The following is a 16208-nucleotide window of genomic DNA, read 5'->3' as shown; positions in this document are numbered from 1 at the left end:
ACCATGGCTTGAAACATCCATTCGCCTCAGATGAATGGAAAGCTTGGCTGAGTGGGTAGGAGTATGTGCACCATCAAGTTTTCTACAGAGTTTTAAGATTCTATTTATATTTCTAGCTCTCATGGTTGATGTTAAATTACCAAATGTGAACCAAGTGCAAATCAGTACCATGCTATAGCGCTGCATGGCTGACTGGCCCCTATATAATACATGACAATTGCTGTTGACTGCTGATACAGCACACAGATTAGGAAGCTGGTATAGGTGGAAGCAGAAATTGACCTTCCATTGAGGTTGGTAGAGGTCAATAGTGGATTGAAGTTCAGCTTCACCTTGCTCTGGATGCCTGGTAAATTTAAAAGTAAATAAATAAATAAATAAATAAGCCGTAAGACCTAAAATAAAAATAGGTTTCAGAGTAGCATCCGTGTTAGTCTGTATTCGCAAAAAGAAAAGGAGTACTTGTGGCACCTTAGAGACTAACCAATTTTTCCACTTTTATGAATCCGATGAAGTGAGCTGTAGCTCACGAAAGCTTATGCTCAAATAAATTGGTTAGTCTCTAAGGTGCCACAAGTACTCCTTTTCTGTTTGTAAAATAAAAATGTGGTTAATAGAACAAAGTATATAAAACATGGAGCAGTGTCTATCTCTGCAGCCCCTGGGACATTTTTGTTGCTGTTTCCCCAATGGTTGTTTCTTTGGAGTTCAACTTGAGCACGTCTTTTACAGTGTCTTCTCTCATTAGATGTGATCTATAACCTTATTTGAAAGATTAATTTCCCCTTCACAAGAACCCTATTATGCTTAGTCTATTTTCCTTTATTTTTTTAAACAGAAAGAACAGGGAGAACGCTGGTGATATAGCAACAAACATAAACGTTGTGGTACTGACCTGCCAATATTTCCACCCTCTCCCCCACCCTCCCACTTTGAAGTGGTTTAGAATGCAACCATTTAAAAAAATGGTAATTCCCCACGAAAAATCAGTTTGACAATTTTTAGCATATTGTAGACACTTAATTGTCATTAACACCAAGAAAAAATGAATGGGGTAAATTCTGCTTTGGGTCAGCTGGGCACAACACTCATTGAAATCAATGGGACATACATGTGCCTCACAAAGAGCAGGAATAGGCCTTAGAAAGAACACTGCTGCAAGTACAACAATGTGAGCCGGACCCTTTTTGTATGCTATCTACTCTTTTCCCTTCCGTATTGCTTCTTAAACTATTTTTTTTAAACTTAGTTCTGAGCTCTTTTTGACAGGGACTGTCCTTTTAGGATGTGCATGTACTGTACTTAGCACAGTATGGTCCTGATCTTTGAGTAGGGCCTCTAGGCATTACTACCATACACATAGTTGTTAATAATTACTGCTTTTTAAAGCATGAAGTATAGTCAAGTGGGAAAAAGTGACTACTATTCATGTGCCCTATGGGCATTTCTACTTTTCAAAGCCTTTTTTGTAGTAACCATTTTGTAGTGACTTGTGTTCATGCCAAAATTACTATCTAGTGAATGTTTACTGGATGTAAAGAACTAATGCCTGTGACTTTTTCCCTGTTTTCCCTGTGGGTCACATTAACTTCATTAACGAAGGAAACGACACAATGCAAAGGCATGCAGCTCTCTCAAAATGTAAAAGACGACAGAGATACAGAGAGCTTCTGCACCTGCCCCAGCCAAAATGTCCCTTATTTGACCTGATGGGGATGAGTAATTGGAAATAATTGTAACTGTGCAAGCACTTTAAAACAAACAAACATCTTTTTACAGTAAAAAGAGAACTGAGATGGAACATCCATAATTCATAATCTCTAATTTAGGTTTTTCTAGATGGCGTATTGATTTTTTTCCACCGGCCCCCTAAAAGAGGGTATGGGCAGAAGAGGTTGGGTTGTTTCAGCATCAACTGCAGATGGCAAAAGCAGTGTTTTGGGGGGAGGTGGTGGAGCATTGGCAATCAGCTTCGTTTTGAAGCTCTGTGCTTTCAGGGGTCATCTCTGTGCCACTCCCAGTCTCTAAGTGTCAATGAGCATTATGATGACTGCTCAGAAGCAGAGGCTAGAAATGATGGGGTAGAAAAAGTGATGTTTGTGCTACACCAATACTTACCAGTAAGTTTTTAACTTAATTTGTAGCTGTCTTAGCCAGTAATATCTACATTAAGTACTAAGTCCATGTGTATAAAATATCGCAGGATAATGATTTACAATTTTGTTTTTTTAATTTCTATTGGCTAATTAATGGACTTGAGAATAAGGAAAGTGCTAACCTGTAGGAGAAATATTCATTGACCTTTTTTTATTTTATTGGTAAGGCAGCACAATAAATCAATTTTTCCCTTATTAGGAAATAGGAAAGAAAATCTTGACTGTATCCCAGCTGATAACATAAACTTCATTATAAAGTACATTGACTGTCTGTCAGATTGTTTTGTGACATCCATACACTTTGGTTGCTTTGTAAAGTCATGTGATTCTAATTCTGTTTTTGTTTTTTAATCCATTTGTGTTAAATCTTGTTCCTGATTCTACTGTCATGGGTGGCCCTGATGCAGGAGAATCCAGGCATTTCCCTTGTGGATAAGGGCTGGGCACATGGATTGGGGCTCTTGCAGATTGTCCATTTACCTAGTTGACTGTTTAGGTCTGCTTCAGCAAGAACTCCTTATGCCCCAGAATGGAAGGGGTTGGGGTTGGGCCAGTGAATCATGCCTGCATACGTCCTCCAGCCATTCTACCTCACAGGAGAATCTTGCTTGAATATTCTTCAATGGCAAGAATTCTTTCTAGCAACAATAGCTATCTCCATTAAAAGAAACACTAATTATCAAGAGAAGGCTCAAAGTTGGTAATGTCCTCAATAGAAAGTGTGAGAGATTTTGATGATGCTGATTTAAACACCAGTAATGGATATATTTACCATAAACAATGCTGCTTTCCCAGACCGATGATTGCTTCACATGGCTTTAAGACTTGTCTCAAAGGTTAATTTTAAATCCCATAATAAACTATCAGATTGTTTTTCCTTTTGTTATGAGATTAATTATTAGCATTGTTAAAAATAGAGATTATCTCACTCTGTCAAGGCTGGATTTCAGGAAATCTGTGGAGTTTTGCCTAAATAGAATTAAACATTTTAGAAAATACAATAGGCTTCTTGTTGTATTTCAGCAGCTGTCTAAAGGCAGGTCAACTTCTAAAGCAACCAATGTGAGATGAATAAGGAAGTAAATAATTCTCCTATACAAATTGGCTTCTGTGTCTTTACCTTTAAGATTTTCAGGCCCATTATATGAGCTTATATTATGCTTCAGAATAGAAAGTAATAAGACTGGCTTGCCTTTGAAATCTTTGCAGAATAGCCATCTGCTTTGCTAGTCATACTCATAAATTTTTTTACTAATTTTTAGCTAGGAGTAATGTAGGATTCCTGGTTTTAACTCTTTGCTTGTTGATTTGAAACTTTTTTTAGATGTTGCTATTAAAATTACACCCCCCACCTCTCAAAACCCGTAACTGGCCAAATTCTACAGACCATGTCTGAGCAACCCTCCTTACTGAGGTCAGTGTAAATTCTATGGAATTTGGCTCAACCATCAATATGGTGACACCATATTTTAAATGCTCGTGGTTGCAGTATTGTTTGTTCTATGGCTTACGTTCACCAATCCTCAAATATCTGCCGTTATTCACGGACCGAGAAGAATTCAATTAAATGCCCTTAACAAAAAGGAGCATGCCAGCCTGCTAAGCTAGGTTGTTGTAATTGTATAGCGAAAATATTTTTTTAAAACTTCGGTTAGGAAGTAGTGCTTTTAGAAGATTTAGGCATTAGACTATGTATGCTATTAATAGTTTTGGCTAGATAATGACCAGCAAAGAAGGCTCTACATCCAAGAGTTTAGCTTGCATACTTGCCATTGTAGGTTTTTATAATATAGGTTAGACCAAATCTAACTCTTTAATGTTTTAAACCTTGATGTCTAGAGATTTTGGGGGAGTTAAGGGAAGGTGCTGGGAGATGCTGTGTTGAGGCAAGGAAGTGAATCTGTTTGCTGCCTGTGGCCTGCCTACCTATCTACTGAGAATTGTGATTTGTCCCTCAGTTGATACCCACTCCCCCTGCAACCTGCCTTCCCCATTGCCAGTTCTTGACTGCTTCCTCAGGCTAGGCACTGGAAAAAGGGTGGTGATTCAACAGTGAGTTGGCAAAATTACTCAAGGTAGTTAAGTCCAAAGCAGATTTCAAAGAGTTACAAAGGGATCTCACAAAATTGGGTGACTGGCATGGGCGGTGGGTATCATAGTTTGGGGGAGGCTGTGCCTCCCTCAACAGCCAGGAGTGGCCCCGCTTATGCTCCTCCCCCAGTTCCCTTCCTGCTTCCTGGTCTGTGAGCCGGCTCTTCCCATGTTCTGGGGCTGGCTCTGGGGCCACATCTCTTGCCCTTCCTCCCTCCTGGCGATCCGGAGGCTGGGCCCGGCAGCAGCAGTGTGGGGCTCTGAAGGGGCAGGGCCGCAAGCAGAAAGGGAGAGCTGGGGGCTAGCCTCCCCAAGGCAGTGGCTCACATGCCACTGATGGTGACTGGGCAATAAAATGGCAGATGGAAATTCAGTGTTGATAAATGAAAAGTAAGGCACATTGGAAAACATAATCCCAACTGTACATACAAAAGGATGGGGTCTAAATTAGTTGTTACCACTCAAGAAAGAGATCTTGGAGTCATTGTGGATAGTTCTCTGAAAACATTTGCTTAATATGCAGCAGCAGTGAAAAAAGCTAACAGAACATTAGGAACCATTAGAAAAATGATAGATAATCAGATAGAAAACAACATCATCATAATGCCACTACATAAATCCATGGTATGCCCACATCTTGATTACTGCTTGCAGATCTGGTTGCCCCATCTCAAAAAAATCTATTAGTATTGGAAAAGGTACAGAGAGGGCAAGAAAAATTATTTGGAATATGGAACAGCTTCCATATGAGGAGAGATTAAAAAGACTGGAACTTTTCAGCTTGGAGAAGAGACGACTTAGGGGGGATATGATGGAGGTCTCTAAAACCTTTGGTATGGAGAAAATAAATAAGGAAATGTTACTTACTCCTTCACATAACACAAGGACGAGGGGTCACCCAATTACGTTTAATAGGCAGCAAGTTTAAAAGAAGCAAAAGGAAATACTTCTTCACACAACGCACATTCAACCTGTGGACCTCGTTACGTGGGAATGTTGTGAAGGTCAAAACTATAACCGTTTTCAAAAAAGATAAGTTCATGGAGGATTGACCATCCTGGCTAATAGCCATTGATGGACCTGAGATGCAACCGTACGCTCCAGGTGTTCCTAATGTCTGTTTTTCAGAAGCCAGGAGTGGACAACAGGATGGATCATTCAATTGCCTGTTCTGTTAATTCTCTCTGAAACACCTGGCATTGGTCACTGTTGGAAGACAGGATACTGGGCTAAATGGATCATTGGTCTGGCCCAGTATGGCTGTTTTTATGCTCTTATGGTATGACGAGGGTGGAGAGGAACTTGCATAGAGCCCAGAGAGGTCCTATGCAGGGAGCTGATGCTTACAGCTGCGGGGAAGACAGCTTGTGAGGTAGCTATTCTGAAACCTTGTTTTGAGTCTGGGTGAGGGAGCAGAAGAAAGAATCTGATGTTCTGTTCTGTGGGGCCGGAAGGAGAGAGGAGTGATTGGCATCTAGCCTACTCAGTAACGGGCTCTAAGGGCTGATTGTGGATTTGGAATGGGTTTAAGAAGATAAAGTGAGAAAGAGAGATAAATTTATTCTGCCCCCCCCCGCCCTTGTGGTCCCACGGTGAATGTTTTGAACCATGCAGATATGAAGTTTGTCAGCATGTGTCAGGACCTGTTCAGCCTATTATGGTTCAGTTTGAAAAAAACTCTCCAAACAGTCACGTTTGTAAAACCCAGTTTAGAAAATCATCCAGCAGTGAAGTTATAGAGGAATACCCCTGCTGCTCAGGTGACCAAAGACATTTGGCTTCTCATTTTCTACCTCCTCATGCACCTGAAGTGTACCTGCGTATCCTGCCAGGGCAGTGTACCTCTGTCATGTGCTTTTTCTTTCTTGTGTTATCGTAGGTTTAGAGAGCTGATGTGCTGGATTTAAATTGTAAGAAGTTCTGACACTCGCATGCAGCTACTTTCATTGTCGGGCTCTGATCAGAAATGTGGTTGTACGTCAGCATTTTCACATGACCATTCTTTTCAGCCACTGTGCCCGAATGTCTAACAGCTTGTAAGTTGGAAGCTACAGGTTGGAAAGCTGGAGGTCAAAACAAGATTAAAATAACTGGTTTTCTTGAGGAAATGTTGCATTGCTAAAATAGTAGAAGTATTCCCTGCACTTTTTTTTTTAAATTCTAAGGTTTCAGAGCAATATAATGTTGAAAAATGCTGTCTCTTTTGGGAGAGAGCAGCATAAGAAATGAAAATCCATGTTGAGCAACCTCTCTCAAAACACAAGGGGCCTAGTTTTCAAAGGCAGAGAGCATTCACTATTATTAACTTGTATTACAACATCATCTAGTGGCCCCAGCTGAGGTCAAGGGTCCATTGTACTAGGTGCTGTTTGTGCTCATAATAAGGGATAGTCCCTGCCCTAAAAACTTAAAATCTAAATAGAGCAAGCAGATGAAGTGTGGGAGAAAAATAGTATTATTTCCCCCATTTTTACAGCTGAGGGAAGAGATACATACAGGCGTTAAATGATTTACCCAATGTCACATAGGGAATGTGTGGCAGATCTGGGAATTAAACCCAGATTTCTGAGTCCCAATTAAGGGCCTAAACCGCAAGACTGTCCTGTCTCCGAAATAACTCTGAAGTCAGTCTGGGGTTGTCAGAGTAGTAGCCGTGTTAGTCTGTATTCGCAAAAAGAAAAGGAGTACTTGTGGCACCTTAGAGACTGGGATTCATCAATTCTGAAAGTCGGGCTAAAATAAACTGAAAATCCTTTCGATCATTACTTCTTTGTAAGAAAGGGGAATAAAGCATTTGTTCATTTGTTTTTTAGCTGTAATCTACCATGCCACTTTATATTCATCATATTCAGCCCAATTGCTCCAGTCGAAGGGATTACAAGTTTCCCTTACCCAGGGATAAGTATTGAGCTCTCTGGGTAGGAACCTAGGCCCATGATTCCTGTTGATGTGTCAGGGTGAAAACTAGAGATATTACGTTAGCTATCCCTAAACATTTTAGGCAGCTACAAAAGTGTGTCATGCTTTATGGATGCTATACTATTTATTTATTTATTTATTTATATTTAAACCCAGACTAATGGAATTAGCTTCCTGAAAATGAATGCTAACTCACTGGTTACAAGAGCGTGCTGTATTTTTCCAAAGTTACTTTTGTTTGAAACATGAGTGGCATCATGCCCCTCACCACCGTTCTTGTGCCACTATCATTGGTTCCAGCTCCTTGTCACTTCATTCCAGATGAAAAGCTACTAAGCAGCAACCTATATCTCTGTCATTGTCTCTCTCCTTTTTTGTTCTGCCAATGACACCTGCTTTGTTCTTCCCTTCTGCCTCTCTCACCACTCTGCCACCTTCTTTGTGGCCCTCTAGGCATGGAATGCTCTTGCCCAATTTGTGGGCTGATAGAGCTCTCTTGCCTACTTCAGAACTCTCCCAGAAGCTCACTTCTTCCACTGTACCTATGCAAAGTGTGAGTGGAGAAAGGATGTAAGTCAAATGGACAAACACAAGCTAATGGAACCAGATGGGTTCCTGCCTACTGTTAGATTAAAAAAATGGAAATAGTATATCAGCTACACTTGTGTCCTGTTGAATTACTGAGCACTTCCGTGCGTAGAGGGCAGCAGTGACCATGAGATGGTCGAGTTCAGGATCCTGACAGAAGGAAGAAAGAAAGGAGAGCAGCGGAATATGGACCCTGGGCTTCAGAAAAGCAGATTTTGACTCCCTCAGGGAACTGATGGGCAGGATCCTATGAGAGGCTAATATGAGGGGGAAAGTAGTTCAGGAGAGCTGGCTGTATTTTAAAAAAGCCGTACTGAGGGCATAGGAACAAACCATCCCGATGTGCAGAAAGAAGAGCAAATATGGCAGGTAACCAGCTTGGCTTAACACAGAAATCTTCGGTGAGCTTAAACTCACAAAGGAAGCTTACAAGACGTGGAAACTTGGACAGATGACTAGGGAGGAATACAAAAATATTGCTTGAGCATGCAGGGGTGTAATCAGGAAGGCCAAAGGACAATTGGAATTGCAGCTAGCAAGGGAAGTGAAGGGTAACAAGAAAGGTTTCAAGGGCAACAAGGAGGAGGTCAGAGAAAGTGTGGGACCCTTACTGAATGTGGGAGGCAACCTAGTGACAGACGATGTAGAAACAGCTGAAGTACTCAGTTCTTTTTTTTGCCTCTGTCTTCACAGACTGGGTCAGCTCCCAGACTGTTGCACTGAACAGCACAGTATGGGGAGGAGGTGAGCAGCCCTCAGTGGTGAAAGAACAGGTTAAGGACTATTTAGAAAAGCTGGACGTGCACAAGTCCATGGGGCCGGATGCGCTGCATCCGAGAGTGCTAAAGGAGTTGGCGGATGTGATTGCAGAACCATTGGCCATTATCTTTGAAAGCTCATGGCGATCAGGGGAGGTCCCAGGGACTGGAAAAAGGCTAATGTAGTGCCCATCTTTAAAAAAGGGAAGGAGGAGGATCTAGGGAACTACAGGCCAGTCAACCTCACCTCAGTCACTAGAAAAATCATGAAGCAGGTCCTCAAGCAATCAATTCTGAATCACTTACAGGAGAAGAAAGTTATCAGGAACAGTCAGCATGGATTCACCAAGGGCAAGTCATGCGTGACTAATCTAATTGCCTTCTATGATGAGATAATTGGCTCTGTGGATGAGGGGAAAGCAGTGGACGTGTTGTTCCTTGACTTTAGCAAAGCTTTTGATATGGTCTCCTACAGTATTCTTGCCAGCAAGGTAAAGAAGTATGGATTGGATGAATGGACTGTAAGGTGAATAGAAAGCTGGCTAGATCATCGGGCTCAACAGATAGTGTTCAATGGCTCCATGTCTAGTTGGCAGCTGGTATCAAGCGGAGTGTCCCAGGTGTCGGTCCTGGGGCTGATTTTGTTCAACATCTTCATTACTGATCCGGATGATGGGATGGATTGCACCCTCAGCAAGTTTGCACATGACACTAAGTTGGGGGAGAGGTAGATACGCTGGAGGATAGGCATAGGGTCCAGAGTGACCTAGACAAATTGGAGGATTGGGTCAAAAGAAATCTGATGAGGTTCAACAAGGACAGTGCAGAGTCCTGCACTTAGGACGGAAGAATCCCATGCACTGCTACAGGCTGAGGACCAACTGGCTAAATGGCAGTCTTACAGAAAAGGAGCTGGGGTTTACAGTGGATGAGAAGCTGGATATGAATCAACAGTGTGCCCTTGTTGCCAAGAAGGCTAACGGCATTTTGGGCTACATGAGTAGGAGCATTGCCAGCAGATCAAGGGAACTGATCATTCCCCTCTATTCGGCACTGGTGAGGCCACATCTGGAGTATTGCGTCCAGTTTTGGGCTCCCCACTACAGAAAGGCTGTGGACAAATTGGAGAGTCCAATGTAGGGCAACAAAAATGATTGGGGGCTGGGGCATATGACTTATGAGGAGAGGCTGAGGGAATTGGGCTTATGTAGTCTGCAGAAGAGAAGAGTGAGGGGGATCTGATAGCAGCCTTCAACTACCTGAAGGTTCGAAAGAGGATGGCAGATGGTCTCAAGTTGCAATGGGGGAGATATAGGTTGGATATTAGGAAACACTATTTCACTAGGAGGAGGGTGAAGCACTGGAATGGGTTACCTAGGGAGGTGGTGGAATCTCCATCCTTAGAGGTTTTTAAGACCTGGCTTGACAAAGCCCTGGCTAGGATGATTTAATTGGGGTTGGTCCTGCTTTGAGCAGGGGGTTGGACTAGATGACCTCCTGAGATCTCTTTCAACCCTAATCTTCTGTGATTCACATGTGTATATAATGACAGGTTTCAGAGTAGCAGCCATGTTAGTCTGTATCCGCAAAAAGAAAAGGAGTACTTGTGGCACCTTAGAGACTAACAAATTTATTTGAGCATAAGCTTTCGTGAGCTACAGCTCACTTCATCGGATGCATGTAGCTCATGAAAGCATATGCTCAAATAAATTTGTTAGTCTCTAAGGTGCCACAAGTCCTCCTTTTCTTTATGTGTGTGTAAGGCACTTATGCGGCACCACCACTGGGGATCTGAGCATCTCACCATCTTGAATACGTTTTTTCCTCCCAACAGCTCCACAAGGTAGGGCAGTGCTATCCCCATTTTACAGATGTGGGGGGGAACTGAGGCACAGAGACAAAGTGACTTGTCCAAGGTCATACAAGAAGTCTGTGACAGAACAGGTATTGAACCCTGAACTCCTGACTCCCAGGATAGCACTTTAGCCACGGGAACATCTTCCTCTCCTCATGATTCAGATTGCAAGCTTTTTGTTGCTGGGACTGTGTCCTTTTTAGTTTGTGAGGGGTTTAACAGTGACAGTGCGAGCTTCCCTGCTCTTTCATGTCAATGTACCTCAGCCATGTTCTGGAGGGGCCACATAAAGAGTGTGATTGGACTGTACAGTCTCCATGTTGATTCGTGCTGAGTGGGTTGCTATCTATGCTAGTTTTAGGGGTATGGTGATCTCTCTGGTGTCCACTCTGAACTGGACTGAGGCCACCAAATGATCTTCATGTGATAATGACTTTGAGTCAGAATTGACTTGACCCCAGTTTGAACCAGTGACCTAGTGGTGAAAGGCTCTGTATCTAATTACTAATCCCCTGCACACCTAGTTCTTTCAATCTGCCTGCTACAGAAGCTGCTCTATTCCTGGAGGCATCTTTAGTTCAGATATACATGATTGGGAATGTTCAGCGAAACAAAGGGCCTGGCTGCATATCCTTCATCTTGCTGCATAACTTAAATGAGAAAAATCCTCCTAATATTTGTTGTGTACAAAGAAGGCTTAGCACAACACATAGCACTGAGTAATAGGTTAACTTGTTTTTCTTTTTATGGATCTTTGCATAAATGTGGAGATTTTCAGCAAGGGCAAATGACCCGTAGGAAATGGAAGGGCCTCGTTTGTAACGAGGGGTGTGTGTGTATTCTACTTAGTCTAGTTCATTGGTCCCCAAACTTTTGAAGATCTTGCTCCCCATTGCTCCTGTCTGCAATCCCCTGCCCTTCTCTTCCTCCTGGCCCCCAGGGCCAGGAACAGGGCCGCGGCTTGGGGGCGGGGGGATGGACGTGGATAAGGGTAAGAGGCTAAGCGTGGGTCAGGGGGCAGGGATGGAGCCATGGCCAGAGGCGGAGGGCGGGAGCAGGAGCAGAGCCACAGTCAGACTGTGGTGGGGTTCGGTAGCCGGGCCCCCAGCCAGGTGCAGAGCCATGCCAAGGCTGAGGATGGGGTTATGCACCGTTCCGGGAGCCAGGGATGGGGGTGGGAGTTGGGCGGGGGCTGGGTAGCGCGTCTTCCCTGCCCCCTGTTGGGGCTGGCCCAGCCTGCCATCACCCCCGAATGCCCCTCAGTATCCCTGTGTGGATGGGGGGTGGTGCCCCACAATTTGGGGACCTCTGGTCTAGGTTCTTCTTGGCCTTTATAACAAGTAGTTTATGGCTAATTTTTGTGCGTCTTGGCTATGGTTGCTGTTCAGGGGATTACTCTACCAGTATCCCATGAAGGAAGCAAAACATCAGGTTCTACTTTCAGTTATGCAGGAAGACATTTGCAAGAACTCCATTTAAGTAAATTAAGTTGCTATGGAGTTGACGGTGATGTAACAAAGATCAGGATCTGGCCTTTGTGTGTCCAAGTGATTTTTTGCCGTATTCAATTAGGTATATGCTGCTAATGTAGTAGGGACAAGGAGCATTAAATAAGAATAATACTTATTGGCTATGGTTGTGTGTGCGCGCATACCAGATTAATACTATGATTTCATGCATCTTTTTTTAAATATCAATACAGTGTTTAACTTGACAAACAATGTGGATTTGGAGAACACCAAAAAGAAAATGGATAATTACCAGAAGGATAACAAAGAAGTCATTCAGAAAAACAAGATAAAACTGGTTAGTTTGCTGTTTTTAAAAAAAATTCTTATTCAATAGTTGAGGAATTAAGTATTTTAAAGCGGAATAGTTGTAAAATGCTGTCTTAGAGGAGAAAAGAAAAAAGAAGAAACTCCGACACACACACTGACACACTCCATAGTAAGAAAAATGTGATGTGCAAGTATTCTCTATTAAAGATTGCTTGCTTCAGGAGATCATGTTGACAACTGAATTTTGTGTGCTCATTGTTTTGACGAGGGTTTAGAGAGAGAGAGAGGGACTGACATAGCTAGGTAGTAAATGCAGGCTCTTCAAACATATGTATGCTGGCAGTGTATTTGGACAATATTCAGGAGAGACTGTGTTCGTTCCTACTCCAGGACAATAATTTCTTTCTCATCCAAAGGAAGAAAAAAAAATCCAGACAGAGACATTATGAAGCTCCCAAGAGAGAGTTGGAGAATGGGAAAACAAAGGCCTGGCTTATGCAAAATCTAAAACAAGTGATAGTGAAACAAACTTTTATACTTTAACAAGACAAAAGCCTTTTTAAATGCTAATGATGATACTGCTTCTTAGAGGGCTATAAAACACGTGGTCTGTATGGGGGCCATACATACTTTCCTGTAGGTTTTTCATTAAAATATGATTCAGACAGAGTTCTGCTCTCCTTTAAAAGTAGCCTGGTAAGGATTTTTTTATTTATAATGTTTTAAGTGTTTCTTCTAGCATTAAAAATATATATCATTTCAAGAAGAAAATATTTCAATTCAGGCAAATATAGTAACAGAAATGACACAATAAGGCCTGATCCTGCATTCCTTTTGCACTCAACACTCACATTAGTAAAATAAATGTGTTAGTCTCTAAGGTGCCACAAGTACTCCTTTTCTTTTTGAGGATACAGAGTAACATGGCTGCTACTCTGAAACCTGTCATTAGGAGTTTGGAGTCTGAAAATAATAAATTTGAACCATTTCCTTTTGAGAACCAAAGAGTTTCCCTTGTTTGTGAAGGAAGGTGTTGAACTGGAGTAGTACCAACAAATAGAGAGTTTAAGTGGGTTTTAGCCCATGAAAGCTTATGTCCAAATAAATTTGTTAGTCTCTAAGGTGCCATAAGGACTCCTTCTGTTTTAACAAATAGAGAGCTCCTCCATATATCCATGTATGTGTATAAAGCAGTGAGGGCAAAGGTGATGCACTGTATTTCCTTTTCTGAAATCAAAGATCATTCAGGTCATGTATAACTTGTAGGAACATAGCAACTGCCATATCAGATCAGACAAGAGGTCCATGTAGTCTGATATCCCATCCGACTGTCCAATATCAGATGCATCAGAGGAGACAGGTAAATAGCGGGGTCCCCTAAGGATCTGTATTGGGACCAGTGCTGTTCAACATATTCATAAATGATTTAGAAAAAAAGGTAAAGAGTGAGGTGGCAAAGTTTGCAAATGATACAAAATTACTCAAGATAGTTAAGTCCAAAGCTGAATGAAAAGACTTAAAAGGGAACTCATAAAACTGAGTGACTGGGCAAGAAAGTGGCAGGTGAAATTCAATGTAAATAAATGCAAAGTAATGTACACAGAAAAACATAACCCCAGCTATACATACAAAGCAAAGGGGTCTAATTTAGCTATTACAACTCAAGAAAGAGATGTTGGAGTCATTGTGGATAGTTGTCTGACAACAGGTGCTCAATGTGCAGCAGCAGCCAAACATCCAAGAATGTTAGGAACCATTAGGAAAGGGATAGCTAAGAAGACAGAAGGCATGGGTGCTACCACACCCCCTGGCTTGAAGTGGATTCCATTATATACAGGGTTTACGGTTTGGTTCAATGGCTCTCAGCACCCCCACTATAAAAATTGTTTCAGCACCCCTGTCAGAAGGCATTGTAATGGCACTGTATAAATCCATGTATACCCACATGTTGAATACTGCATGCAGTTCTGGTTGCCCCATCTCAAAAAAGATGTATTAGAATTGAAAAAAGTACAGAGAAGAGCAGCAAAAATGATTAGAGGTATGGAAAAGCTTCCATATGGGGAGAGATTAAAAAGACTGGGACAGTTCATTTTAGAAAAGAGACAAATGAGAGAAGTATGATAGAGATCTATAAAATCATGAATGGTGTGGAAAAAGTGAATAAGGAAGTTTTTATTTTCCCCTTCACATAACGCATGAACCAGGAGTCACTCAATGAAATTAATAGGCAGCAGTTTTAAAACAAATGAAAGGAAGAACTTCACACAATGCACAGTCAACCTGTGGAACTCATTGCCAGGGGGTGTTGTGAAACTCAAAAACATAATGGGGTTCAGAAAAGAATTAGATAAGTTCATGGAGGATAGGTCCATGAATGGCTATTAGCCTAGCTGGTCAGAGATGTAACTCCATGATCTAGGTGTCCCCAAACCTCTCACTGCTAGAAGGTGGGACTGGACGACAGGATGGATCATTTGATAAATTGCCCTGTTCTATTCACTCCCTCTGAATCATCTGGCACTGGCCACTGTTGGAAGACAGGATAGTGGGCTAGATGGACCATTGGTCTGACTCAGTATGGCCTTATGTTCTAGGAAGATTCATGAAACAACATAGGGGATTACGATGGCATAACCTGCCCAAGGTGGGGTCATTCTTCCTAAGCCCCATCGGTTTGTGATTGGCTTATTTCCTGAAGCATACATGTTTATATCCCTGTCTGATGTAACTGTGGTTATTTTCATTATGGATATGACTCCTAATGAGCTCTTGGCCTCAATTATCTCTTGTGTCAATACATTCTACGGGTTAATTATCAACTGTATTTTTTTTAAATAAGTGGTCAATTTAAATTTGTTGCCCTTTAGTTTAGTTGAATCTCCCCTTGCTGTTGTACTGTCAGAGAGGGTGAATAGGAGCACCAAATTCACTTTCCCTATGCTATACCCTCTTTTTTTGTTTCCTTTTTTAAACTAGAGTCGCAGACTTTTCAGAGGAAGTGTTTGCCTTACCCATGTCTCTAATCATTTTCATTGCCTGTCTCTAGATCCCTGCCCAAGACATTAGGATAACACCCTTTACTTGGGGGAAGGGCACCGTGGCAGCACTTTATCTGCCAAATGTAGAATTTTTTCCATAATAAATTTCTCATATTCCTGTTTTAGACTCGGGAGCAAGAGGAGCTGGAGGAAGCTTTAGAAGTGGAACGACAGGAAAACGAGCAAAGGCGACTGTTCATACAGAAAGAGGAACAAATGCAACAGATTATAAAAAGGAAGAATAAACAGGCACTTCTGGATGAACTGGTGGGTATCAAAACAGAACTACAGATTTTGAGCTTTAAATTCAGTTCTTGGGGCTTCAGACATGGACTTGTACTACTTATGCTGTGGATACAAAATATCAGTTTTGTACATTTAATATTTATTTTTTAATTAATTTTCTTTCATCCTACAAACATTTGAGAACAGATCTGGTAAGACACTAGCAGGAATGATGCAGGGAGTAATCATGCAAAATGCAGGTGATTGGACTGAGTAAGAAGGTGTGGGTTTTTTGTTTTGTTTGTTTGTTTGTTTGTTTTTTTTTTTTTTTTGGTGCTTCTAGCTGTAATCCATCCCATTTTTTTTCTCCAAGCCTGTTTTAAAAAGTCTGTGTTCTGTATTGTACTTCATTGTGACCATTCAAGGTGCTGGTATTTCAGAAAGGCTATCCCAGTGAGTCTACCAAGCCCATCCATTAAATTAGCAACTGACTGTTCCCCTATCCCTACGTCTGTAAGAAATTACTGTACAGGATCAGGATATCTGCTTTGCGCACTGAAAATATTAGCAAACAATAGGAGGCGTATTGACAACTGTGGTGAGAAAAGAGGTCTATTTTGTTAAGTTAGGTATAGTATGTTCTTGGAAATCTATAGTGGTCAGCTATTTTTAAAAACTTTTGGAAAGTGACCTATTTTCTGGGATTGCTTCTAGATTTCCTCTTAATCCATCATTCTTTGTGCACCCAAAATTCAATAGTGATTTAGGATCACAGGGCAGCCTATGCCCTGCATGTG

The 16208-nt window shown here is 41.7% G+C and overlaps 1 protein-coding gene across 3 annotated transcripts in view; it reads left to right on the top strand.

The window, feature by feature from the left end:
• Positions 1-16208, top strand: part of MNAT1 (MNAT1 component of CDK activating kinase) — a 186378-nt gene that overhangs the window by 59375 nt on the left and 110795 nt on the right. For all 3 annotated transcript variants that reach the window (XM_048854544.2, XM_048854543.2, XM_048854547.2), the window contains exons 4-5: positions 12070-12173; positions 15313-15453. In XM_048854544.2, coding sequence (XP_048710501.1) covers positions 12070-12173; positions 15313-15453 — 245 coding nt within the window. The remainder of the gene's footprint in view (positions 1-12069; positions 12174-15312; positions 15454-16208) is intronic.

The sequence above is a fragment of the Caretta caretta genome, chromosome 6, assembly GCF_965140235.1.
Source record: "Caretta caretta isolate rCarCar2 chromosome 6, rCarCar1.hap1, whole genome shotgun sequence".
Taxonomy (NCBI): Eukaryota; Metazoa; Chordata; order Testudines; family Cheloniidae; genus Caretta; species Caretta caretta.
Note: the sequence above shows the minus strand (reverse complement) of the source record. Positions and strands in the feature narration are given on the sequence as shown.